The sequence below is a fragment of the Bos taurus genome, chromosome 4 (assembly GCF_002263795.3).
Source record: "Bos taurus isolate L1 Dominette 01449 registration number 42190680 breed Hereford chromosome 4, ARS-UCD2.0, whole genome shotgun sequence".
NCBI classification, from domain to species: domain Eukaryota; kingdom Metazoa; phylum Chordata; class Mammalia; order Artiodactyla; family Bovidae; genus Bos; species Bos taurus.
Genome location: NC_037331.1, coordinates 101,268,375 through 101,295,137, shown reverse-complemented (window position 1 = coordinate 101,295,137; position 26,763 = coordinate 101,268,375). Strand labels below are relative to the sequence as shown.

General features: G+C 40.7%; 1 protein-coding gene across 2 annotated transcripts in view; it reads left to right on the top strand.

Annotated features, from left to right (window-relative positions):
- DGKI (diacylglycerol kinase iota) overlaps positions 1-26,763 on the top strand; it is a 514,234-nt gene that overhangs the window by 273,069 nt on the left and 214,402 nt on the right. For both annotated transcript variants that reach the window (XM_010804593.4, XM_024991169.2), the window contains exons 11-15: positions 6,142-6,224; positions 8,147-8,207; positions 19,772-19,885; positions 21,558-21,695; positions 24,956-25,034. In XM_010804593.4, the coding sequence (XP_010802895.2) occupies positions 6,142-6,224; positions 8,147-8,207; positions 19,772-19,885; positions 21,558-21,695; positions 24,956-25,034 (475 nt within the window). The remainder of the gene's footprint in view (positions 1-6,141; positions 6,225-8,146; positions 8,208-19,771; positions 19,886-21,557; positions 21,696-24,955; positions 25,035-26,763) is intronic.

Genomic DNA, 26,763 nt, shown 5'->3' with positions numbered 1-26,763 from the left:
GTCTTTGACTTACTTCACTTAATATGATAATCTCTAGTTCCATCCCTGTTGCTTCAAATGACCTTGTTTGTGGATGAGTAATATTCTATTGTGTGTGTATATATATATGCACATACACACACACACACACATATATATAAAATGAAAGTGAAGTCACTCAGTCGTGTCCGACTCTCTGTGATCCCATGGACTGTAGCCCACCAGGCTCCTCCATCCATGGGATTTTCCAGGCAAGAATACTGGAGTGGGCTGCCATTTCCTTCTCCATATATATATGCATTTTTTCAGAAAACTAAGATCATGGCATCTGGTCCCATCACTTCATGGCAGATAGATGGAGAAGTGGAAACAGTGGCTGACTTTATTTTTGGGGGCTCCAAAATCACTGCAGATGGTGACAGCAGCCATGAAATTAAAAGACGCCTACTCCTTGGAATGAAAATTATGACCAACCAAGACAGCATATTAAAAAGCAGAGACATTACTTTGTCAACAAAGGTCTGTCTAGTCAAGGCTATGGTTTTTCCAGTACTCATGTATGGATGTGAGAGTTGGACTATAAAGAAAGCTGAGTGCTGAAGAATTGATGCTTTTGAACTGTGGTGTTGGAGAAGACTCTTGAGAGTCCCTTGGACTGCAAGGAGATCCAACCAGTCCATCCTAAAGGAGATCAGTCCTGGGTGTTCTTTGGAAGGACTGATGTTGAAGCTGAAACTCCAATATTTTGGCCACCTGATGTGAAGAGCTCACTCATTTGAAAAGACCCTGATGCTGGGAAGGATTGAAGGCAGGAGGAGAAGGGGACAGCAGAGGATGAGATGGTTGGATGGCCTCACCGACTCAATGGACATGGGTTTGGGTGGACTCTGGGAGTTGGTGATGGACAGGGAGGCCTGGCGTGCTGCACTTCATGGGGTTGCAGGGAGTTGGACACGACTGAGCAACTGAACTGATAAATATAAAACATCTTCCTTATTCATTTACCTGTGATGGAATTTAGGTTGCTTCTATGTCTTGGCTATTGTGAATAGTATTGCTATGAACATTGGTGTCCATATATATTTTCAAATTAAACCTTTCTCTGGATATGTGCCCAGGAGTACGACTGCTATATCATATGGTAGCTCTATTTTCAGTTTTCTGAGGAACCTTCATCCTGTTGTTCATAGTGGCTGCACTGATACACATTCTCACCAACAGTGTAGGAGGGGTCCCTTCTCTCTACACTCTCTCCAGCATTTATTGTTTGTAGGCTTTTTGATGATGACCTTTCTGACCATTGAGGTGATAACCTCATTGTGGTTTTGATTTGCACTTCTCTAATAATTAATGATGTTGCGTGTCTTCTGTGTGCCATTTCCAAAGGCCCTACCTTCATGTTGAGGGTGAATTTTAGAGAACAGACATCAGTGTATAGGACAAACCAAGCTATCTAGCCCCTTTCATAGGTCTAGGGCCTGGATATCTAGCTCCTTAGACTGTAGTTATACTGATGTATCAAAATGTAAGTCCTATTCTCCTGATTCAAGCACTTCCTGCAAAACAAAGCCCAAGCTCCATAGCCTATATGGAGCGGTCCCCAGCCTTGATGGCACCAGGGACTGGTTTCGTGGAAGACAATTTTTCCTTGGGCTGTGGGGTGGTGGGGTTGGAGATGGTTTCAGGATGATTCAAGTGCATTACATTTATTCTGTACTTTATTTCAATTATTATTACATGTGATATATAATGAAATATTTATATAACTCACCATAATACATAATCAATGGGAGCCCTGAGCTTATTTTCCTTCAACTAGATAGTTGAGCTCAGGCGGTAATATGAGTGATGGGAAGCAACTATAAATACAGATGAAGCTTCCCTCTCTCACCTGCTACTCGTCTCCTGCTTTGCTGCCTGGTTCCTGACAGGCTGTGCACAGGTGGTCCATGGCCTGGGAGTTGGGGACCCCTGGTCTCTATGAATTAATCTGCAACTCACTTGTGCAGTTTCATCTCCCACCACCCCAGCCTTATGGTCCAAAGACTGCAAGGAATATAGTTTTTCCATGATACGTCTTGCTGCTTCACATGGGTTGTGCCTAAAACATTTTTGTCTACTTCATCTAAAAACAAGTAGTTAACTCTACTCATCTTTCAAGGCAAAGTTCAAGTATCATATATAGGAAGCCTTCGTCCAGTACCCACAATTGGGCTTTGAGTGTCTCCACTGGCCACTTATGCATTTCAGTTGGCATCTTCAACATAGCATTGACCATCGTTAGTGAGTGAGTATTTTGTGTTGAGCTCCTGGGTGCGCGCATGGGTACAGGTTAGGAGCCTAACGCAGATTTATTGCATAAATCAGGTATTCCTTTGGGATTGTTTGGGTTAAGTGATTTCTTCACCTCTTCCTCCTGCTGTTAGATTTTCCTCAGATGTTTCTTATGGACAGTTCTTTTCATGATCTAGAAAATATTTCCATGATATAAACCAAAGTTTGCTTAGTAGCATAGACCATTTAGCCTTATATGAGAATTTCAGTGCTTGATGTGCTGCTGTTTGAACTGACCCATTCTTAGTTGATTCTTTTTACCCCCAAATTACTATACTCTATGAATAAATCAGAGAACTTCCTTTTGACAGCAAGAATCTTCTCTGTCTCGTCCATCTCCTGATTCCCTTACCTAAAACTGTACCTGGCCCTTAGTAGGTGAGTGGATGAATACTGCTTGTTTCTATCTAGAAAAGTGTATCTATTTTCATAGATAAAAGTGTATCTATTGTCTATGATGCCCCACTCTGTTTCCTGACACCTACAGCTGGAGAGAACAATGTTTTAACATTCCATAGGAATATCCAATCTCACAATATCTTAAAAAATATTGAGGTATTACAGCTACAACCTTGTGTATGAGAACACTCTTCAGAGTGTATTAGAATTGATGTATAATAGCCTTTTTTTTTTAATTTAGAGAAAACTAAAAAAAAAACCTCTTGCCCAGAAATTCAGCTTTTCAAGGCATATAGCATGTGATGACTATGAGAGTATTTGGAATCTGCTAGTGAATTGTGTAAATGATGGAGTAGACTTAATCTTGTCTGTGAGAAAGAAAGAAATCACCCTTTTCAAGGTGAGTTAGTACTTGTCCACCCATTCAATTCTATTGAATAAATTGTATCTATTAAAGCCCTAAAGAAGCTCATCCTAGAGGTAACAGCAGAATTAATAGACCTGACTTGAATGTGTGCTAGGCTTCTTTTCTTTACCCACCAAGATTGACTTAATACAGTGCAATGCGTTATTCAGACACTGACCATTTTCGCAAACGATTATATTTTAGAAAGGTTACTGAAGAGTTGACTCATTGGAAAAGACTCTGATGCTGGGAGGGATTGGGGGCAGGAGGAGAAGGGGACGACAGAGGATGAGATGGCTGGATGGCATCACCGACTCGATGGACGTGGGTTTGAGTGAACACCGGGAGATGGTGATGGACAGGGAGGCCTGGTGTGCTGCAGTTCATGGGGTTGAAAAGAGTCAGACACGACTGAGCGACTGAACTGAACTGAAGGTAAACACTTAAGGGCAGCCTTGCGTGTTTGTGCCAGTCACCCCTGCTCAGTTCCAGAGCGCCTCGTTCCAGTAGACTGCAGTGTCAGTGGCACCTCCTAGAAGCATGGGGTGCAAAATTTACCAGCCTTAAAAAATAATCCTTCTTCAAAAGGACAACTGTAGACAGTTAGGTGTTCTACCTCACACAGGATGAGCAAAAACCAAAACAGTGTGAACACCCAAACCTTTTAGAGAAATTTGAAGATTGAAAAAAACCTTCTCAATGCTTCTTATTTGTATTTTTTGAAAGGTGTTAATTGCCTAGTATTATATGTGTAAGAGAAGCTGAAATTGAAATGCACACTCTACCGGAGCCAAAGGTGACAAGAAGGGAGTAATTAACATTGACAATACACATTGCCCTAGGAATCTAAAAGTGAAAATTTAATTTTCCAGCAAGTCAGTTGGAAGTTTTTAATAAGCCAATCGGTCACTAAAATGACTCTGGTGTTACCTATGAAACATACAAGATTACCTGAAATAATCCCAACTGACTTGATACCAAGGTCTGGTATGGAAAGAAGAGAGCAGTCTAGTATTTAGTTACCATTATGTATCTAAACCTATGTTTGAATTTTATGGGAAGGGAAGCATGTCATTTGGTGAAACTGAAGGATTGGGTTCGTTGTAATAATTAAGGATAGAGTGTTATTCCTAAATTTATAGCAAGCACATGATAAAGCAGAACTTTTAAATTATAGGTTTGGATGAGATGTGGAACAAAAAGACCTACCATGGCCTCTGCAACAACTGGCATAACAATGTGATAATTATAAGCTACACTTTAGCCCTCACACCCTCAAGTGTAATTTAATGAATAGATTAACAAGGAGCAAAAAAGAAAGGGACTAACATTTACAAAGGCCTATTTTGTGCCACATACTGTGCTGGATATGTAACTATTACTGATTCATTTAATTCTCATAATCACCCTGGGAAGCAGACACTGCTGTATTTTACATGCTGAATTTCTACAAGATTATAAATGTTCACAGTCACCCAGTTAGAACATCCAAGTTAGCTCTGACTCAAATATTGTGCTATTTCTACTATAATAGGATGACTCTCAAATACAGAATATAGGAATAAAAACAGGAATATTTTTAAGAAAGAGCAATTATGATAGCTAGTTAAGGGACTATAATTAGAAGCAACAGATGCTGCCCAACCAATCAAATATTATTTGCTGTGGTTGATAGTGATCTAAAGTGAGGCACCCTACTCAACTTTAAACCTCTTTTGATACTGCCTTGGAGTATCTTGGACTGCAAGGAGATCCAACCAGTCCATCCTAAAGGAGATCAGTCCTGGGTGTTCATTGGAAGGACTGATGCTAAAGCTGAAACTCCAATACTTTGGTAACCTCATGCGAAGAGTTGACACATTGGAAAAGACCCTGATGCTGGGAGGGATGGGGGGCAGGAGGAGAAGGGGATGACAGAGGATGAGATGGCTGGATGGCATCACCGACTCGATGGACGTGAGTGTGGGTAAGCTCCAGGAAATGGTGATGGACAGGGAGGCCTGGCGTGCTGCGATTCAAGGGGTCACAAAGAGTCGGACACGACTGAGAGACTGAACTGAATGAAAAATTATTCTTTTATTGTTTTTCTCAATTCACTTTAAGAAATGACCTCTAGAAGTGCCTTGTATTTGCCATGATGACAGCTCTGTAAATGTTCCAATTACTTGAGACACTCCAGAAATGATTTGGAGAAATAGATACAGGTATAGACATGGAAATTGAAAAATATCAAAGTAAGATTTGGAAACACCATATATTATAAATAATGGGGAGCCTGAGATACTTTTGCTGTGGTTAAAAACATTTATTTCAAGAAAATTATATTTAGTTAATACTGTCCATATTTCATATTATGCAAAGACACTAGTAATCTGCACAATAAAATAAAAATTAATGTTAAATTGCATAAGTTGACTAACTTTCCTATGTGGATTTTCATGAATTAAATAATGATGACAAAAGCTAATAGGGCTCAGTCATTAAGCACTTACTGCATGCCATCCACAGTGTGTTTAATCTTTGCAACAGGTCTGTGAAGGGCTCCCCAGGTGGTGCTAGTGGTAAAGAACTCCCCTGCCAGTGCAGGAGATGGAAGGGACACAGGATGGATCCCTGGGTTGGAAAGATCTCCTGGAGGAGGAAATGGCAACCCACGCCAGTATTCTTGCCTGGGAAATCCCATGGACAGAGGAGCCTGGTGGGCTATGGTCTATAGGGTCACAAAGAGTTGGACACGACTGAAGTGATTTAGCACACAGCACACTGTGAAGTAGGCATTTTTATCTCTGCATTGAGAGCTGAGCTTAATGAAATTAGAGAAATTGCTCAGAGTTACACAAGTTAACAGCATGTATGTAGGCATTCAGCCTAGGTATAGAGATGGCCAAAGCCCATGACTTTTAACTACTACTCTATACTGTTCGATATTATTTTTCAGAACAGGATTTATTTTTATTCTTTAAATGAGGAGCTAATATTTGGAAACCTCTTCCTATTATTGTCTTTTGTTGTTGTTGTTACAGGGAACCAAAGTCCTACAGATGTTCATGTGGTACCTGAACCCACGGCAGGTCTTTGACCTTTCTCAGGAAGGACCGAAAGATGCGTAAGTCTGGAAATACCCTCTGTGGTTCATACTGTTTCAGGCGCGTGAGAAGATCTTTCTGTTTTGGGGTCCTGCTTTATTTGATTGCATCGTGAAGTATTTTCTGTCTTTCATCTACTTGCTCACCTGTACTACTCTCCCTCTAAAACTTCACCTGATGTTTCCCCTCTTCTCTAACTTTCATTCAACGCATATCCTGTGTGTTACTAACTCCTCGTGTGTTTGTTGCCTAGACACATGTAACTGTAGATAAGGGGCAAGTCTGAATTGAGAAAGGATCCATCCTTTTTCTGCTTCTGCATGTATGGCTTTGGAGATGTACCTTAAGAGGAAGAAGTGTGTCTTTGTGGAGAATGGCCATGATCTGTTTATGAATGTGTTTGTTTATTTGATTTAGAGATTGTGTGTAGCATCCATGAGCACTTGTGAAACGAGTGAATTGATTACACCTGTAGATTCCATAGCAGAGTGGGGGAGACATTCTAGTTCCTGCTTAATCCCTTGTTTGGGCCTCTCAGAAATTTCATTCTCTATTTTTTGTTGAAAGGGGTGGAAAATAAAGTCTAGTTGTAGGTGACATGTATCTTATATCTTCCTTTTGGTGGAAGGGTGTATGGTAGGAAAGAGCCAGGGATGTTTCTGCTGTTGTCTGGTTCCCTTTTGATAACCCATCTGTAAGATAGTTCAGATTTCATCTGTTAAACTTTGGAGCTAAAGAGATACTAATTACTTTTCAATAAGTAATATCAGAGGCAAAGAAGCACTCAGATCATTTCTGAGAATTTATCAGATAATTTCTAGACAAATAATATTCCTCTATGAAATGGATAAATTATGTATTTTAAGCATGCAGGAGAAGATTAATTATGAAAATTAATTTCTGTTGTCATTCTTCTAATCTATGAACTTCTTTGCTACTAGAGTTTGCTATAAGACTTCTATTTTTTTAATAGAATACATCATTCTATTATACATTCTATTACACATCTATTAATACATCTGCATTCAGATCTATTAAAGCAAATCTACAATCCTGGGTTTTGCCATTTTATGTTTACTTTTCTTAAGATTTTATCATTTTCAGTTAGGCTTTAGGTAGATAACTTCACAGATCACCATAAAGAATATGGCAAGACAGTAACTGTTTTCAGGAAAAATGTCATTTGATGTAAATAAGGTGATGTTTCTGGAGTAGAGCCATTAGAATCTTCACTTCAGCAGACAGTTTAGTAGGGGAAGTGTCATTGCATTTTCTTCAGAGACAACAGGAAAGACAATTTTCAAGAAGACAAAATCAAAATAAAGAAAATTCGGTACATCTTCCCTCTTTGGGCTGAGAGATATAAATGGAGGTTTTAGTATTAGCAAGTGAGTGGAGTTGTGGGTGCAGTTGTAATAATGCTGGTGGGGTGTCCCATCTCTCTGAAGAAGGTTTTCTAGGGTTGAGAGTGGGAAGTATAAGTCTGAAAAATAAATAGATCTGAGGAAAGCTAATCAAATATAAGGAAGAGACTTATAAGGACTATTGATTAATGATGGTTTTCTTTGAGAAAGGAGGAGGAGAATGACTGGAAAGAAGAAGAAGGAAGTTGACACTAATGAGGGAAATAATGTGAGTTGACACATTGATAGGAGTCATGGGAAATAAGCGCTAGGAGTTCCAATACCGGCCACTTAAACACGGTGTTGGCTGCCGGCCTCTAATCTGATTGCCGGCCTCTAATCCGACTGTTGGAGTCAGTCCTCTTGTGATCACTCAGATCGAGTCGCTTTGTAACTAGTTTTGAAGCCATTACCATCCTCATGATTATACATTCTCTTCACCTGCCCCTCCCCCTCTTTTGTGCTGTGTGTTGGAATAATGCTGTCTGCCGTGGCCAGGGATAGGCTCTTTTGTTAACTTTTTCCTGTTTCCTCCACAGGCTTGAGTTGTATAGGAAGGTACCAAACCTGCGGATTCTGGCCTGTGGCGGGGATGGAACGGTAGGTCCTTGAAAGAGAATCCGGTTCTCTTCCTTGTTTCTTCCGTCTGCCATTTGTTCTCCTGAAAACATGTGTGTTTCTTCTTCCCACCTCACAGTCTCTCCAGTCCCCTAAACAGGGGTCCCCGACCTTTGGGATCTAATACCCGATGATCTGAGGTGGAACTGGTATAATAAGAATAGAAGTAAAGTGCACAATAATTGTAATGCACTCGAACCATCCTCCCCTGACTCTAGTCCTTGGAAAAATTATCTTCCATACAAGCAGTTCCTGGTGCCAGAAGGTTGGGGACCACTGCCCTAAAACATTTGTCTCTTATATGAATCCAAGCCCCTAAGGGTTAGGAGGGATTCTTGTTATTGCCCTTAAGGATTCAGTCTTGGTCTTTCTAAATTCTGTTTCCCCGACTCCTGTCCTGTGTCTCCCTGATCCACAAAGTAAGGATCACTAGAATGAAGATCACTAGATCACTAGAATGATCTTATGATCACTAGAAGTGATCTTCTAGCCAGATCACTAGAATGAAGATCATAGATGACTAAATGATTTTTAAAACAGAAACTGACCTATTTCCAGATATTATTAATAGTTGGTGACAATTCTGGAAGAGAAATATGCATACACAATTGAATTATTGCTTTTTTTTTTACTTGTGGAAATAAAAGTTAGAATATTGACCAACATTTTGTCTTAAAGATCACAGTTGATCCTCTTTGGAGTCATTTTAGGAGAAAAGATGGAATTGGGCTGACGTTTAACATCACGAGTGTATTTCCCCCAGTTTGTCTCATCTGTTTCTCAGTTTGCCCTCTACTTATGTTGCTATATTTAGCAAAGGCAAATAATTGAGAATGGTGACATTTAGATTTTGCTGTTCAGTATCTTTTCTTCTGTATTTAGAGTCTGATCTCATAGGATTTTATTATGAACTATCTTTGGCTTTTCTCTAATTTTCTTAATTAGAATGTTTTATTCTCAAAGGTAGCAACAGAATCTTCTAATTTTATCTCTCACAGCACGTGAGCACTTAATGCTGCGCTGAATACACATTATATACTAATAAGCACAACCAGAAAGAAATTAAACAGTGATTCCACTAGTCCTTTAGGATTTTCTGCAGAGAGGAAAACAATTTTCAGTTGAGAAAATAGTGTTTACTATTCTTTGAAACTCTGATACACATTATTAGCTTATAAAATTCATTATAAAGTCTTAAAGAAGCCAAACCTGTTTTGCTTTGTTTAACCTGGTGCTTTCCAGAATTATTTGACTGTTGGGATACCCCTGGTATCCTGAATTCAGGGTCCTTTCTCTCTCTTAAATGACAATTACCTCAAATCCGTGTTGGCTGCCTGTGCCATCTTCATGTCTTGGGCTTCATCATGGACTGGCTGTTCCACCTTCCAAACTTGCCCTTCTCCCCTGAGTCTTTCATCACCTCTCTCTGCCCACCCCCAACCCCCTCACGGCTTTTTTCCCTCTATTCGCAGGTATAGTGTAGAAAGCACTGTTCTAGGGTTTGTGGTATTGACGAGAAATGTTTGGAAACATGGAAATTCAAAGCATAAAGGAAAGAGAAAGAAGAGCCTAGTCCAGACACATGTGAAACATTTGTAATTATGGAGTCAGAGCTGAATTTCAAAAGAAGAGAAAAAGATAGAAGGAGAAGGACCACCAGTAGTCTTATCAAGGAAAACAACCCCCAAAGAAGTTTCAAGACAGACAGTAATTATATTATTAAGAGACTCAAGGATTAGTATGGATTTGGAAACTAGGAGATAACTGGTGGTTTTCAGGAGAATAGTTTTAATAGAGTGCCTGGCACACTTTAATAGACAAAACCCAGAATGAGAGATTTATCGTTGTTGCTAAGTTGTGCCTGCCTCTTTGCAACCCCATGGACTGTAGCAGGCTTCCCTGTCCTTCACTATCTCCTGGAGTTTGCTCATACTCATGTCCATTGAGTCGGAGATGCCATCAATGGGACAAAACCCATAATGAGTGAGATTCAGTACCACCCTAATGATTTCTGAGCTTCCCTGGTGGCTCAGATGGTGAAGAATCCACCTGCAGTGAAAGAGTCATGGGTTTTACCCCTGGGTTGGGAAGATCCCCTGAAAATGGGAATAGCAACCCACTCCAGTATTCTTGCCTGAAGAATCCCATGGGCAGAGGAGCCTGGTGGGCTACAGTCCATGGGGTTGCAAAGAGTCCGGACACGATTGAGCAACTAATGAGCAACACACATAAGGAGTTCTAATGAGCAGATCCAATCACAGTGTTGAATTTCTAGAAATACTTTCTGGTGTCATTAATGTCACCTTCTTGACTCACAGACTACCTGGTTCTCCTGCTTTTGTTATCTTTTCTAGCATCTCTTCTTTAAACATACCATAATTAGGTATCTTTTTGGTATCTTCCAGACACCATAATTAGGTATCTGGAAGACCTATACCATAATCTAGGTCTTCCAGAAGCCTGGATGTAACTTCTCATTTATGTTCTGGGTGCTTTTTCCTCCCTGGTACCTTATCTATGATCCTAGCTTCAGTTTTTACATCCTTCTACATAATTCACAACTGCAGTAGACATTTATATGTACAACAGCTATGAAAAGTGGTGTATTTCCCTTAGAATTGACACATTCTTTTGAGCTAATTATTTTTGTCAGTGGTAACCTCTATAGTCCAATCATGTAGAATCAAAACTTTGCATATCTTCTACCTTAGGTAAACCCAGATTTGATTTGATTTTACCTTGTTAAAACAAGTTGTTCTGTGAAAGGTATCTGGGGTTTATGACGTGTTTATCAAGGTACATGATTAACATTTTTAATTTGATCAGTTTAGAATAAGAAACTTTTAATTTTGAGTGTTTGTTTGAAGGAGAGGCCTGCTGATGGAGTCATGAAGAGAAACTCTTGGCTCTTGGCAAATGAAGGATAATTCCTGAGTGCTGGGTATATGTTTGACATCAGGTGCTCAGCCTTCATTTAGTGAGTGTGTCTATCACTGTAGAGGTTGTCAGAATTCTAAGTGACAAGGCTCTAGGAAGAATCAGAAATGGAATACTTTTAACTGGTTGGGATGATGATATGTTAATCCTTAATCACGTCAGTTTATATACAAAGTATTATTTAATATACAGACTGCTGCTGCTAAGTCGCTTCAGTCATGTCCGACTCTGTGGGACCCCATAGATGGCAGCCCACCAGGCTCCCCCGTCCCTGGGATTCTCCAGGCCAGAACACTGGAGTGGGTTGCCATTTCCTTCTCCAATGCAGGAAAGTGAAAAGTGAAAGTGAAATCGCTCAGTCGTGTCCGACTCTTAGTGACCCCATGGACTGCAGCCTACCAGGGTCCTCCATCAATGGGATTTTCCAGGCAAGAATACTGGAGTGGGATGCCATTGCCTTCTCCGAATATACAGACATCTTGCATTAATTTGGAAAAAAGTTCTTAGGCTTCAGTATGAGTTACTTTAATTTGATGCTGTTAAAAAGTACAAAGGCATATACTGCACTTGGAAGAGGAAGAGATGCTTGTGCCACCGTTGCTGTGGTTTTGGCAAGTTCCTTAACCCCTTCTGAGATGTTCTAAGTCTGAAAACAGACACATTTGGATCCCTAAGGTTCTTCACAGCTGTAGCACTGTATTAGTAGAGACCATTGGTGTTCAGGAGAACTATTATGTAAGCTGCAGTCTTTAATTTTAAGTTTTCTAGAAGACACTTAAAAAACTAAGAAGCAGGTAAAATTGATTTTATAATATATTTTCTTTAACCCAGTATATCCAAGATACTATCATTTCAACACATAGTCAGTGTAAAGTTACTAATGGGATATTTTATGCTCAGTTTGTATTGTCTCCAGAACCAGCCTATATTTTAAATTTACAATGCCTCCAGTTTGGATCAGCCACATTTGAGCAGTCTGTGACCACACCTGGCCAGTGGTGGCTGCAGGGGACAGCGCCACAGTTTCAGGCTCTTTATAACTGGTTTACAGAATCCCAAGATGGTCACATAGTTGCAGGTATCCAGTGGGCTGGTCTCATCTTTGATCTCTAGGCAGAGAGAAAATAACTCAGAATGATCTCAAATCTTCATGTTTATATTCTGGCTTTGGTCATGGGGTAGATTTACATTCTGTGCTTTCTGCGACCAGATCTCCACCCATCCAGCTCCCCACGGCTGCTGCTTAACTATCAAGGAGTCTGTAAACTGAGACACTAAAGTCACTGGTCCCCTCCCCTCCTTAAGGATCTTTAGGGTGCAGTGTGATCTGTCATTACCCTGTCCTTGGCCTTGATGAACTGAGCTGGACCCAAAGGTCCACCCTTAATCCTGCTGATGTCTTTCCCAAGGGCTGGAGTTAAACGGACTTGAACTACAGCATGCTTATTTCTGGTTCAGTTGGCATCCCCAGGTGAAGATACATGCTAAACAGAAGGCATGCCCATGCCCTGGCTCACTGCAGCCACAGAACAGGGGAAAAAGGTCTATTTCCTTCTAATGGACAGGGCAAGAAAATTGTTCCACTTGCGTCTTCTCTCTCAACCTCTCCACATCCCAGACTCTCTTGAGAAGCAGCACATGGTGTAACCTCAGTTGTCTTCATGCCAGTGAGAGAATGGACAGCCTAAAGTCTACATTGTATTAAAAAAAAAAAAAAAAAAAAACAACTCATATTTTGGCTTTTTTCTCAATCCTTTAGCGCTGATTTTAAACATTTATCTTACCATAGAGTGACTTTGTAAACTATTAAGTGCAAATATAAAAATATCAAAAGGACGAATGGCAGTGTACATGCTAGGAAGGGAACCTAGTTGTCAAATGCTGCCTTTGGATGGTCTTTCAGGGTGTAGAAACGTTCCCCTCGCTCTTTTGATTTCTTCATATGAGAATCCTTTACTTTTCTGCCTGCAGATAATATGAGGAAAGGCAATTGTGCACCCGCTCTGTTCAAAGAAAACGTCAATTCACGATCCTGTTCGCCCGCCCCTCAGTCCGTTCTCAAGCTAGCATATTGCTGAAAGAAAACACTGCTCAGCCTGCACTTGGGAAATTATCTGGTGATAGTTATAGCTGAATGTGGCCAGGAGGTGGCAGCATCGGGCAACTGCTGCAGCCTCTGGGCTGGGCTGCTTTGCTCAGGGCTGAAGCCGGGGACCCTGGTGTGCCAGATCTATCAGCCCTGCTTTTCCTAACATGAAGGCAGGAAGGAGCTCTGCTACCTGGAACATGATTCTGCCCCTTCTTCAGTTGGGATGGGAAATATGCTAAGTGTCCACTGCTGCAATTAATTAAGTTTAATGGAAGAGGTGCTTGTGGAGATGATTTGGGGTAATGCAAAATTCTCTACAAACACAGTCCTGCCCACAAATATGCATCTGGACTTCCAGCAGGAACAGGGTCCTGGGTCCTGGGAAGGGAGAGCCGCTGATAACAGATTTTAAGACCTTTTATATAGTTTTGTTCTCATAGGGGCAGAGACACGGACTAGTACTGAAGATCTTTATGCCTCCTTCTGTTTTAGGTGTATTTGTTCTGTAGTCTCACCCACCGCCCCCCCCACCCCCCCGCCCCCGCCCTGCCCCCTCTACCCCCATCCCCTGTCTCTTTCACCTTTCTGCTATAGTACAGCTTGGCTTTTACTTTTTTTGATAGTCTGTGAAAGACTTTGTGACTTGTTGGCAGTCAGTGTTGGGATCGATCTGTGAAATTCAAGGCTCAACTTCGAAGTGGAGAGACAGGAAAAAGGCATTTTGCTTCTAGGAAACTGGGCTTTTGTGGATGAAGTAAAGAAAAAGGAAGAAAAATATAGCTTAAGGCAGAGCAGTAAATGTTAATTTTAGGGTTTCCTATTTGTCAGGCACCTGCTAATCAATGTCTTTATGTCATTTAACTGATAAAATGCCCGTATGAGGCAAGTACTGTTACCCCTTTTTACATAGGAGGGAACTAGGTTAACTGACTTGCCTAAGCTCAGCTGGCAAGTATGTGATGGAGCCAGGCTTCTGACCCAGCAAGTCTCCCCCATCTCTGTGCCTTTCCTGGGTTATGTTGCCTTTTGGGGAAGGTGGTTGTTGGGTAGTGATGATGTAGCTCTTGGATGAGAAACAGTATTCAAGACTTGTGTGAAAGGAAGATCCAGACCCACGTTAGCCAAAGAACTGTGAGCCAACTATGGATTCAATACAAAAAAATCTGTGCTGTGAAAGGCAGGAGACGTTTAATGACTCCAAGGGTTATGTAATTGATGACGCCTGCTTGTATTCAGGGGGAAATTAGACGGTTGATTAACTGGCCATTGGATGGCATCACCAAATCAATGGACATGTGTTTGAACAAACTCTGGGAGATAATGAAGGATAGGGAAGCCTGGTGTGCTGCAATCCATGGGGTCGCAAAGAGTAAGATACGACTTAGTACCTGAACAACAACAAACTGGCTATTGGGAAAAGGAGAGAGAATCTATTTCTGCAGTGTTTTTTGTTTTGTTTTGTTTTGTTTAAATCAGATCAACTGGTAAGAAAGGGGAAGATCCTTTACATTCAAATCAACTGTATGTTTTCCTTTTATGCTTGAAAGCGAAGCAAAAGTAGCTCAGTCCATGTCCAGCTCTTTGCAACCCCATGGACTATAGCGCACCAAGCTCCTTTGTCCAAAGGATTCTTCAGACAAGAATACTGGAGTGGGTTGCCATTTTCATCTCCAGGGATCTTCCCCACCCAGGAATCAAACCTGAGTCTCCTGTTTTGCAGGAAGATTCTTTACCATCTGAACCACTGGAGAAGCCTATACTTAGGCCAAGTGTAAAACAGAAAGGAGATGGTGATGAGTCAGAGGGTCCAGAGGACTCTTGCCATTTTGTGGAATCACACCACAGTTTCATGTGGAATCTTGGCAGCCTTCCAAGAAAAAGAAAGGAACAATTCTTGACGTTTGAATAAGGACAATTATACTGATCAAAGATCTATTCAGTTCAGTTCAGTCGCTCATTTGTGTCCAACTCTTTGCGACCCCATGAATCGCAGCACGCCGGGCCTCCCTGTCCATCACCAACTCCCGGAGTTCACTCAGCCTCATGTCCATCAAGTCAGTGATGCAATCCAGCCATCTCATCCTCTGTCGTCCCCTTCTCCTCCTGCCCCCAATCCCTCCCAGCATCAGAGTCTTTTCCAATGAGTTAACTCTTCGCATGAGGTGGCCAAAGTATTGGAGTTTCAGCTTCAACATCAATCCTTCCAATGAACACCCAGGACTGATCTCCTTTAGGATGGACTGGTTGGATCTCCTTGCAGTCCAAGGGACTCTCAAGAGTCTTTTCCGACACCATAGTTCAAAAGCATCAATTCTTCGGGGCTCAGCTTTCTTCACAGTCCAACTCTCACATCCATACATGACCACTGGAAAAACCATAGCCTTGACTAGACCGACCTTTGTTGGCAAAGTAATGTCTCTCCTTTAAAATATGCTGCTGAGGTTGGTCATAACTTTCCTTCCAAGGAGTAAGCATCTTTTCATTTCATGGCTGCAGTCACCATCTGCAGTGATTTTGGAGCCCCCAAAATAAAGTTTGACACGAAAAATAAAGATCTATTAGGAGACACTTTATCAATTCGTGGAAGTTATGGGACACTTATTTCAAAGTTACTTGACAATTATTTGTGTTTCATGGGTTGTAAATTATTCTCTGACCTTCTGGTCTGTCTTACTCTTAGTGTTCTTTCTGGTATTTAGAATTTCTCTCTGCAGGCTCGACTTCAGAGGAAGATGTTTGGCTGTGTTTGATTTTTCCCTTTTCTTTCTCTGCACCCTTGTACTAATCTTTTCTAGTAGTTTTAATGGTCTCCAGGATCCTGAGGCTTGAGTTGGATTTTCTGTAAATGGTTAGGGCTCCATCCTGACCCTGGGTCAGGGGTGTTTCGGGTGTGTCAACAAGCTCATGGGCATCTCAGCTCACTAATAGAAGCTTTATCCCTCCAGCCCTAAGGCATCACAGCTTTCTGTGGATGAAGCCTCAGGCAGTGGCTCCTCACCCTCTCTTCTTGGCCTCTTTTCTTCTGACCACATAGGGAGTCTGGTTCATACACAGCCTCCTGCCAGCAAGGGGTGAACTTTTATCCCCTGTAATCAGACAGAAGCCAAACGCCTGGCTTCCTCTGCTTGCCCCCTGTGCTTTCTTTGTTTCTGACCCACGGAGACTTTTTTTTTTTCCTCTTATTTTTATGTCTGGAGGGAAATAGAATGTTCAAAGTGTGAACTCATAGCATTATTTTATCCAGAAAAGACAGACCTACTTCAAAGGACCACAAGAAAAATATTTCTCATTTCAATCTACCTAAAAGAACTTAGATTTGACTTGTGAGTATAAATCAGAATAGGGGAGCTGCCAGAGCATCTCTCAGAGAAGTTAAAGAGTCTGTCTTCTTTTCCCTGCTGTATATGGGATATGGAATTAGATTTCCAGTAAGTTCCACCTCCTCTCTCAGAGTCTCTGGTTCTACTCAGGGCTGTTTACAGCTGTAGTCAGGGAGCCCAGATTGTTGGGATTTCTGAGTTTTCATGTCCTTTTTCATAACCTTTAAACCCCCTTCTCATCATTTATTAGAGGCCTCTGCTTTGACTCGATCTCATTTGTGTTTTCAGTGGCCAAGGAACAACCTCTAACAGTCATTAGCACTACTTTAGTGTCTGGCATTTTTTTTTTCCTTTTATTTCAGTAGCAAGCTTAGTGAGTGTTGTGTCAAAGAAGAGCTAAAGAAGCCCTGGATGGGAATCTGAGGACTTGTCTAGGGGTGTTTTGCTCAGTTTGAGCAAATTAGGGGACTTGTGGAATCTCGTGTAGATCTGAATTTTTAGTTTCCCACCTTGGGCCAGCATTGTGTTACCCCTTTCTAAAAGGTAAGCACAATTTTAGGCTTCTTGATGGATGGGCAAGTTTGATATCCTAAAAAATAGTCACCGTGGAGGAGAAAGGGTTTTAGATAAGGGGTCAGCAGACCTGGTTATGACTCTTGCTTCTTTCACTTCTGATTATTTGATCTTGAGCAAATAACATAGCCTCTGTGTAGCTCAGTTAATAAATCTGCAAATAAACTGAATTTGATTAAGCAGATTCCAAGGATTCTCCATCATTTCATGGCAAATAGATGGGGAAACTGTGGCTGACCTTATTTTTCTGGGTTCCAAAATCACTGCAGATGGTGATTACAGCCATGAAGTTAAAAAATGCTTACTCCTTGGAAGGAAAGTTATGACCAACCTAGACAGTATATTGAAAAGCAGAGACATTACTTTGTCAACAAAGGTCCATCTAGTCAAGGCTATGGTTTTTCCAATAATCATGTATGGATGTGAGAGTTGGACTATAAAGAAAGCTGAGCACTGAAGAATTGATGCTTTTAAACTGTGGTGTTGGAGAAGACTCTTGAGAGTCCCTTGGACTGCAAGGAGATCCAACCAGTCCATCCTAAAGGAGATCAGTCCTGGGTGTTCATTGGAAAGACCGATGTAGAAGCTAAAACTCCAATACTGTGACCACCTGATGCGAAAAGCTGATTCATTTGAAAAGATCCAGATGCTGGGAAAGATTGAGGGTGGGAGAAGGGGACGACAGAGGATGAGATGGTTGAATGGCACCACCAACTCAATGGACGTGAGTTTGGGTGAACTCCGGAAGTTGGTGATGGACAGGGAGGCCTGGCGTGCTACAGTTCATGGGGTCGCAAAGAGTCGGACATGACTGAGGGACAAACTGAACTAAACTGAAGGATTCCCCAGTGCTCCAAAGATCCCAAAGGTCCATGCCATTGACTCTGGGATGGTCAGGCCACTTGGAAGCTGAGTTTAGTTCTTTACTGAAACATTCCTTGCACCAGAGTCGCTCAGAGGTTGGCCTTTGATATGTGGCAAGCCTAGCTTTGAATGTCAGCTCTACCATATAAATGATGTGATGTTAAGGCGGTCACTGAACCTTTCAAGCCTTGGTTTCTTTGTCTATGAATTGGGAATGAAAATTATATCTATTGTAGAGAGTTGTTTTGAAGTTTAATAATTCAGCAGAAAGCTTTGCTCAGGGACTAGCACACAGGAAAGATCAGTATGCCCCTCTTTTTGTTAATTGTAAAATCCTTGAGAGCAACCATTCTGCCTTACCTTAGAGTGTCTCACTCATCTTTTTATTTCAATTCCTTATTTCCATGCTTTATATATAGTAGTGTTCAATAAATGTACTGTTAAAATACAGTTTTAAAAAATTTGAAACATGACTCTCAAACAACTTTAGAATCAATAAATGTTAAAAACTTTATTTAGGTTTGTAATAAAGTAGTTAGCAAGATAATACCGCCAGTTTATTGGAGAAGAAGATGATAAGAATTATGTAGTTTATACCAGAATAATTTTTCTAAATTTGAGACAAAATTGGTTTATGTTCTGATGGGGGAATAGAACCAGAGCATTTAAAGTGCTCTTCTCTTATCAATGTTTGTGTCTCTACAGGACAAAAATTCTCAGTAACTTAACACTCATAAAGTTCTTAAATAAGCCTGTGACACTGCTCTAGAATGACACTGTGACAATATTCAAGTTTCTTTTTGCTGTTTCCAAGTTTGGGGTAATTTTTCTAAATAGTTATAATAAGACAAAATACCAAGTATTATTTATCTTAGAAAAAGATAGAACAGGAATATGATTCTAGTATATAAGTATCCATTTTCTGCCTAAACTTATAATAAGTACTAAGTTCATCCATAATTATGTTTTTTAATGTTTCATTAAGAGGAATGTAGGGATATTTAGGAAAGCACTACTAATTTCTAAGATGATAACGTACAGAGTAACCATTTAATGAGTACTTCCATAAGCTATGCACCATATCAAGGTTTTTATATATGTTTTAGTTTTAGTCTATAAACAGTCTTGTGAGGTAGGTATTATTATCCTCATTTTGAAAATCAAATAAATGAGTCTTACTGAGGTTAAATATTTAATCAAGATGACAACGCTAGTGTGAGCCAGAATTGAGATTTAGTCTGATTTCCTGAAATGCCCTAGGGATGAACCAACCTCCCTAAATTGTAAACTCTCTTGAATTTTAAAGTAGATCTCTAGTTAAACACAAGAGATGTGGGTTCAGTCCCTTGGTCAAGAGGATTCCCTGGAGAAGGAAATGGGAACCCACTCCAGTATTCTTACCTGGAAAATGCCATGGGCAGAGGAGCCTGCATTTGACTCTTTGCAACCCCATGGCTACAGTCCATGGGGCGAAGAGTCAAATATGACCGAGCACATACACGTACTGGTTAAACACGTGATGAACGGGTCTAGTTTTGTTTATATGAAATGGTGTATACAATATGGTTCTTTTTCCCTTTGAAGAGACTTGGCACACTGAAGCTGCTTGCGATAAGTGCCCTTTCTGTTTCCTGGTTGCTGGATTTTTAAAGAAAAATATGCCTATTCTGTTTTGCTCCTTTTAAAGCCTCCTATTCTCAGGTTGTCTTCTTTGTAACTTATTTATCTTTCTTCTATCTCTTCTGGCCCCCAAATGTCTGTAGGTGGGCTGGATCCTTTCCATTCTGGATGAACTGCAGCTGAGCCCTCAGCCTCCTGTCGGGGTCCTTCCTCTGGGGACTGGGAATGACCTGGCTCGGACTCTCAACTGGGGAGGGGTAAGCATGTTCTCAGGGGCTGCCCACGTCATGAAGCAGTGGAGTCCCCGAATCCACAGAGGCTCCAGTGGAGGCACATGTGCTCCTCTTGTTCAAGGAACAAGTTGGAGTTGAGAATCAAGGTCCCCGTGAACCATGGTTTTATCTTCAGTTTAAATCTATAGTCAGCTAGAGAAGAGGAAGTTTTATTTTTAAAAATGGGTTTTAGTACACAGGTCTGGGTCTGAGGTATCCACGAAAAGACAGTAGTCACAGGTATCCAGGGGGTGGGTTGGTCCTCATATTAAGCAATTACAGAGACTCAAATTGCTCCTGACCCCTAGTCCCGCCCTGATGCATCTGGTTCAGATTTCTGATTCTTACTTTGGAAGAGTCATGGCTTTGAGCATTTAGTTTTCTGGTCAATGTCATCAGGCTTTTGGCTATACAGGTAACCAATTTTCCTTTTCACCCTGGAGTCAACTTCAGGCAGGCTTGTTGAAAGTAGTTTATCTCCCACTAACCAGCCATTTAAAAGGGGCTTCCCGGGTGCCTCAGTGGTAAAGAATCCTCCTGCAATACAGGAGATGTGGGTTTGATCCCTGGGTCAGGAAGATCCCCTGGAGAAGGAAATAGCAAACCAACTCCAGGGTTCCTGCCTGGTAAATCCACGGACAGAGGAGGCTGGTGGGCTCCAGTCTGTGGGGTTGCAAAGGGTCGGACTTGACTTAGTGATTAAACAGCAACAACAGTCATTTAAAAACTATTATTATCATCATCATCATCATTAATATTTTTTACAGTATTAGGAAAATAAGAAAGCATAATATGCTAACATGTGCTGCCTGACTGGCTGTTTAACTGCTCATAGGAAATTATTGCCTGAGCTGGGCTCGAAAATTATCTTCAGATATTAGCAGGTATTAATCTGGCTTTTGGGTGTATTAACCTCCCATGTGTGATAATTATGTCAGGATATTAGCAGATATTTATTTGGCCTGGGGTGAATTAATTTCCCAGAGGTCTTTTTTCAATTTTAAGTAAGCATAGTATAAATAATATATTCTCATGAAGCAGCTAATGTATTTATCAGTATTAGTTCCTCTTATCTAAATCAGTGACTTGATCATCCTTAATAATCATGCCATCAGTCATGTATGTTCAAGGAGTAAATAGATAGCTCCCTAGTAGGGCTGTTCATCAGTCAGACTTGCCTTAGGTCCTGAAAGGGATGGTGTCTTAGGACAAGGTCAGGGAGAGGTGAGTGAAATGGAATATTAGAAATCATCTAGCAGATATCGCTTGATTATTTTCCTGCTTCTCCACATACACTTGTTCTGTGTATCCTCCAAATTTCTCTAGAGCAAGACGTGGGGAAATCTGTTTTCACCCTGATAGAAACAGCCATCCAGCATGGCTCTCAAATAACTGCCATTGACTTTACTTCTTGGTTGCTGACAGAAGTCACTCTTCTGCTCAAACCAACTAGAGAGAGTATTTCTGTGCACAGTACCCGTGACTATTGTCTTAAATTCTAAATATCTCAAGGAAAACAGTTTACTCTCAGCCTGGTTAATTGGAAAATAAAGAGAGAGCTGTAGCAGAAGGTCTCCACCTGGCATGAACTCTCAATACCTTTGGCTGTATTGTCCACTATTCCAGACAGCAGTGTGTTCGTTCTTTGATTCCTTAGGGCTACACTGATGAGCCTGTTTCTAAGATCCTTTGCCAAGTAGAAGATGGGACGATTGTACAGCTGGATCGCTGGAATCTCCACGTGGAAAGAAACCCAGACTTGCCTCCTGAAGAACTGGAAGATGGCGTGTGTAAGGTTAGAGAGTTTTCCCTTCTGCAGAAAGGGAACCCTGGAGTATTTTCTGCTTGAGCCACAGGAAATACATTCCTGGCCAGAGGATTATGTCTGATTACCTCCTATAGAGGTTATGGCTACTAGGGCTGTGAGAATAATGCTATCCAGTGATTCTGCACCATAGACTTCTAAAGATCAAGATTCCAAGTGCTTCTGTAGCGCAGGGAGCTATTCTCTGTCCTCAAATTCCACACCAGAAAGGAATATATCAGTTTTCTAATCTTTCAGATTCATTGCAAAGTCTTAAAACTATAAGGAGATTAAAAAAAAAAAAGTCATATGGCCTGAAAACATTAGGCACAGGGTCTTTCAATAGAAAGATACCATCTGAGATTTCTGGTCTGATAGCAAAAATTCCAATTTCATCACTTGTTTGGAATGCGAAGATACACCTAAATAAATGTTTGACTTAGTGTTTTTCCTTTAGTGATTAAACTTGTATCTCACAAACCAAGGGATATAATTATAAAAATGCTACTATAGAGCTTCAGGGGAAAATTCAGTTTTAAGTTCTGGCTTCAATTTCATATAAATCTGATAGGTTTCTGAGTAGCCACTTGTTTTCTATTCCTTTGCCTTTTTATTCCATGATAGTGTTTTCACATTTTTGTTGTGTAAGAATCTCCAGGCAGTGTGCCTCCGAAATGCAGATCACAAGGCCCTGTTCCCAGAGATTCTGATTAAGTAGATATAGGGTGAAGGCCCAGCATCCGTGTAGCATCCCTGCTCTACTGGATCACACCATTGGTTGAAGCCAGGATTTCATGGTGCTTCGGCCTTTGAATCCGGTATCATTTTAGACCAAACCAGTGCACCTTTCCTTGGAGAAGGAAATGGCAACCCACTCCAGTGTTCTTGCCTGGGAAATCCCATGAACAAAGGAGCATGGTGGGCTACAGTCCATGGGGTCGCAAAAGAGTCAGATACAACTTAGTAAACAACAGCAAATGCACCTTTGTTGATGAGCATCAAGATCCCAACCAATTGTGGTAGAAGCTCAAGTTACTTATTTGACTAAAATTGGTTAAAACATGTTTTGTCTTACCTTCATAGTGTTTTCCACCTAAACTGTGATCCAGAAACTAAGGTTTTTCGTAGTTATCATGATTGCTCAGTTGACCTTGAGTTCGTCAGGTCACAGTGTTGTTTAAGCAAGTATCGTCTTGGGATATAATATTTCTTTGTAATATATTTGACTTATAGAAACTGGGCATAAAACAGCTAAAGTACAAAGAAATGTGCCATATGGAAATGTTAAGGTCCTATCCCCACTCAACTTGGAATGGTTAGGCCCTCAATAGCAATCTCTATTTAATTCTTTTCCCAACAGCTTAAGAAATGGAAAGACTTCTTGATGCAGCCTGGGGACATTAATCCAGATAATTAAAGGGTTTCAAAAGTGGATTTGTAAGGAGATGTGTAGGAAATTGGGGCAATTTTTCCTGGAAAATATGAATAAGAACTCTTAAAACAGATTAAATTGTGATGTTATTTAGAGGATGGTGACCAGATGTTCTCCTACGTTATCAGCGGATGCTGAGACATGGGTTAGAATCGTAGCCAAAAGAACATAAATGGTAGAAATGAACATATCTGTGCTTTTGGCAGGATCACCAACCCTTGCTGTCATTCCTAAGGACTTGTATTTTCGTTTAAGTGCAGGAACTGGACATTCTCAAATGTGAAGCCAGGAGAGTGAGACATGTTTTGGCATTGCTCTGTGCGTTTAGTTTCTCTCCCTTCTCCAGTCACTTGTAACCACTTCTAAGGGCTGAGCTGACCTCTGAATCAGTACATGCTCTGAGTCAGCCTTCCATGGATGGGTTCATCCTTTGTTTCAATTTCTGTGTTTCTGTATTGTTAATAATCTCTCTCTTGCTCTCTTTCTGACTCTTCCTCTCATTTCATTTTTCTCTTACTGCAACAAGATTATTGCTCTAGTCAAAGAGAAAAATCTTACTAATCAAGGGGCATGGGAAACCCAGTAATTTTTGAAATCTTGAGGATAAACACTTATTTCTAATAGAAGAGGAGTGCATTTCTCTCTGGAGGATCAACCTGATCATTATCTGGAAACATCATGCAGGCTGAGATAATGTTTCCCCTCTGTTTACTTTAACATTTACCTTCCAATCTGAGTTGCAGAAGAAAAAGTGGAAGAACTACCATATGCCTTCTAGCATTTCCCACATGCTTTCCTAATTGTTCTAACGTTAAACCAAAGGCCTTCAGATCATGTCAGCTTTGTAATTTTAATGCAGGACTTCAGACTACATAGTTCTCCCCTTTACTCAACTTGCAGCAGTAACAGCCAGGGACCCAGAGGACTCTGGCAAGGAAAGCTGAGGCTTATGTATATTTCTATGTGTTTGTGTTTGCATATTTCATGGTCCTGTTAAAGATCTAAGAGTTAATAGAGTAAATAAAAATCTGAATACTAATAAACACACACACATATATTTTATTTCTAATTGGAGGATAATTGCTTTACGATGTTGTGCTGGTTTCTGCTGTACAACAGTGTGAATCAGCCTTAAGTAGACATGTGTCCCCTCCCTCCCATCCCATCCTACCCCTAGGTCGTCACAGAGCACCGAGCTGAGCTCCCTGTGCTATAGCAACTTCCCACTGGCTATTTGTTTTGCACATGGTAGTGTGTTTATGTCAGTACTACTGTCTTAACTAGCTTTTAGTTTTTCTCTAGGTTGAGAATAGTTAAATGGCTCCCACTGGCTTATTGCTTACATGACTTTTGTCAAAAATATATAGATTTTTAGAAAATAAGGGCAAATTGTATTTATTTTCAGTTGCAATATTAATTTGCTGAACATAAGTTCTTCAAAAAATGTGCATCCACTGATTAAGAAGGTTAGATGTGATCCTTACAATTAAATTTATTTGCAGAGTTTGTTTAGTGAATCATCCCTTTTAACTGTTACAAATGTGCATCCCTCAGCCCTTAAGATTCTCGTGTTATACTATCCACAAGAATGATTCTCATTTAATAATTTGTGTTGTGTCTCTTGTTTCCTAAACTATTTAAAATTCTTGGGAGTATCCTATGAGTTGAGCTTTCCCTAAAGAATTAATTCAAAAATCCCTTGTTCCTTCTCTCTTGTTCCCCCCTGCGTTGGGTTGTGACTGGTCTTTCTCCCCGGGACTTGCCCCACAGACAGGTGTCTGGCTTTCAACTTTACCTCTGCCTTTGTTCGTCATTGCAGCTTCCTCTGAATGTTTTCAATAACTACTTCAGCCTCGGATTCGATGCGCACGTCACATTGGAGTTCCACGAATCCAGAGGTGAGGACAGCGTCCCTTTCCGTCTCCCAGGGAGGAAGTTTCCAGCGGGTGTTTTGCGGGTCCCCTTTTGTCTGCATATCACTTAAGTGCCCACAGTGTGCTTACTGCTCTTTCTCCATTTGAACTTTCATGGTGACCTTGGGAGCTCAATAAGATAGGAGCTTATTACAGATGTTACCCTGAAGCCTCATTGTTTAGGGTCTCAAAGACAGTAAAGATCAGGACCGGATGTGTGCTCCAGGACTCAGGACTGCCAATCTTTAGGTTTGACTAGAAACTAAAGTCAGTGAATGACCAAGAAGTGATTAAAAAAAAAAAAAAAAGAGGAAGAACAGTGACTAAAGAGCTAGTCAGGGAGGATTGATGCTGACTGAGAGTAATGAATACCATGTTCATGGAGAGGATCTAGAGATGGCGGTACCCAATAAATATACACGAAATGTTGAAACAGATTGGCTGATGTGTCTATACCAGAGGTGTGGACTTTTTAGAATCTGTTAGTCCATCTTTTTTGCATTAAGCAAAAAAGAAATCATTATTAATGATGAAAGGTATAATTACTCAAGCTATTCTTTTAATATAATTTATTTGGGGCTATACTGGACCTCCATCACTCCACAGGCTTTTCTCTAGTTGTGGTGAGCCAGGGCTACTGTCTAGTTGCAATGTGAGGGGGTTCTCGTTGCCGTGGCTTCTCTTGTTGCCTAGCATGGGCTCTAGGGTATGTGGACTTCAATAGCTGTGGCACCTGGGCTCAGTAGTTACGGCTCCTAGGCTCTAGAGAACAAGGTCAGTAGTTGCGGTGCACGGGCTTAGTTGCTCTGTGACATGTGGGATCTTCCCAGATCAAGAATCAAACCAGTGTCTCCTGCATTGGCAGATGGATTCTTTACCAGTGAATCACCAGGGAAGCCCATCAGGCTAATTTCTTTCTTTTTTTGCTGTTTTCTGTTTATTTGGGTTTTCCCCATGTTTTTACCTGGATAGTCAAGAAATCTCAAGCTTCACTGCAGGAGGAGGAGGAAGAAAGTGAGGCTTCATTTTCATTAGGGTCATATGTACTTATTTTTGTTGATAGATAGTGGCTGGAAGCCATGCAAACCACAGTTGAGACTCCAAACTGTTCTCTAACGCAGCTGCTCAGGGACTGTGACTTCATGACAAAGCTTGTATCATTTGCATCCGATACTTGCAGAGTGATTCAAAGCCTCATGAGAGCCATTCCAAAAAAAATAACCTTACATAGAATAACCTACTAGATATTAGTCAAAACATACAATAAATTGGGAATTATGCCAATCCATTTACATGGACTGGGTAATAAATACAAATCTCACTAAAGCAGAATCCTAAAAAATTCAATTGCAAAAAGTTTTTGGCATAGATATGAAATAGCCCATCAAATTGACATGGGACAGTTGCAGACTTTTATTACTATCTGTATTGTATTTCTTTTAGAAGGGACAATTAAAATGACATTCATTTTGAGACAGTTTATTATTGGCGTTTTCTGTGTAAATGCTTTTAGAATTACCAGTAGAAAAGAAAATAAGCAGTAAAGAAAGGCTGAACATTTTGATTCACTTTGTATGTAAATAATGCAAACCTTTGAATAATTTGATCAAAAAGAAAGTATATTGGACTTCCCAGCTAGGCCAGTGGTTAAGACTCCATGCTTCCAATGCAGAGGATGTGGGTTTGATCCCTGGTCAAGGAAGTCAGATCCAAC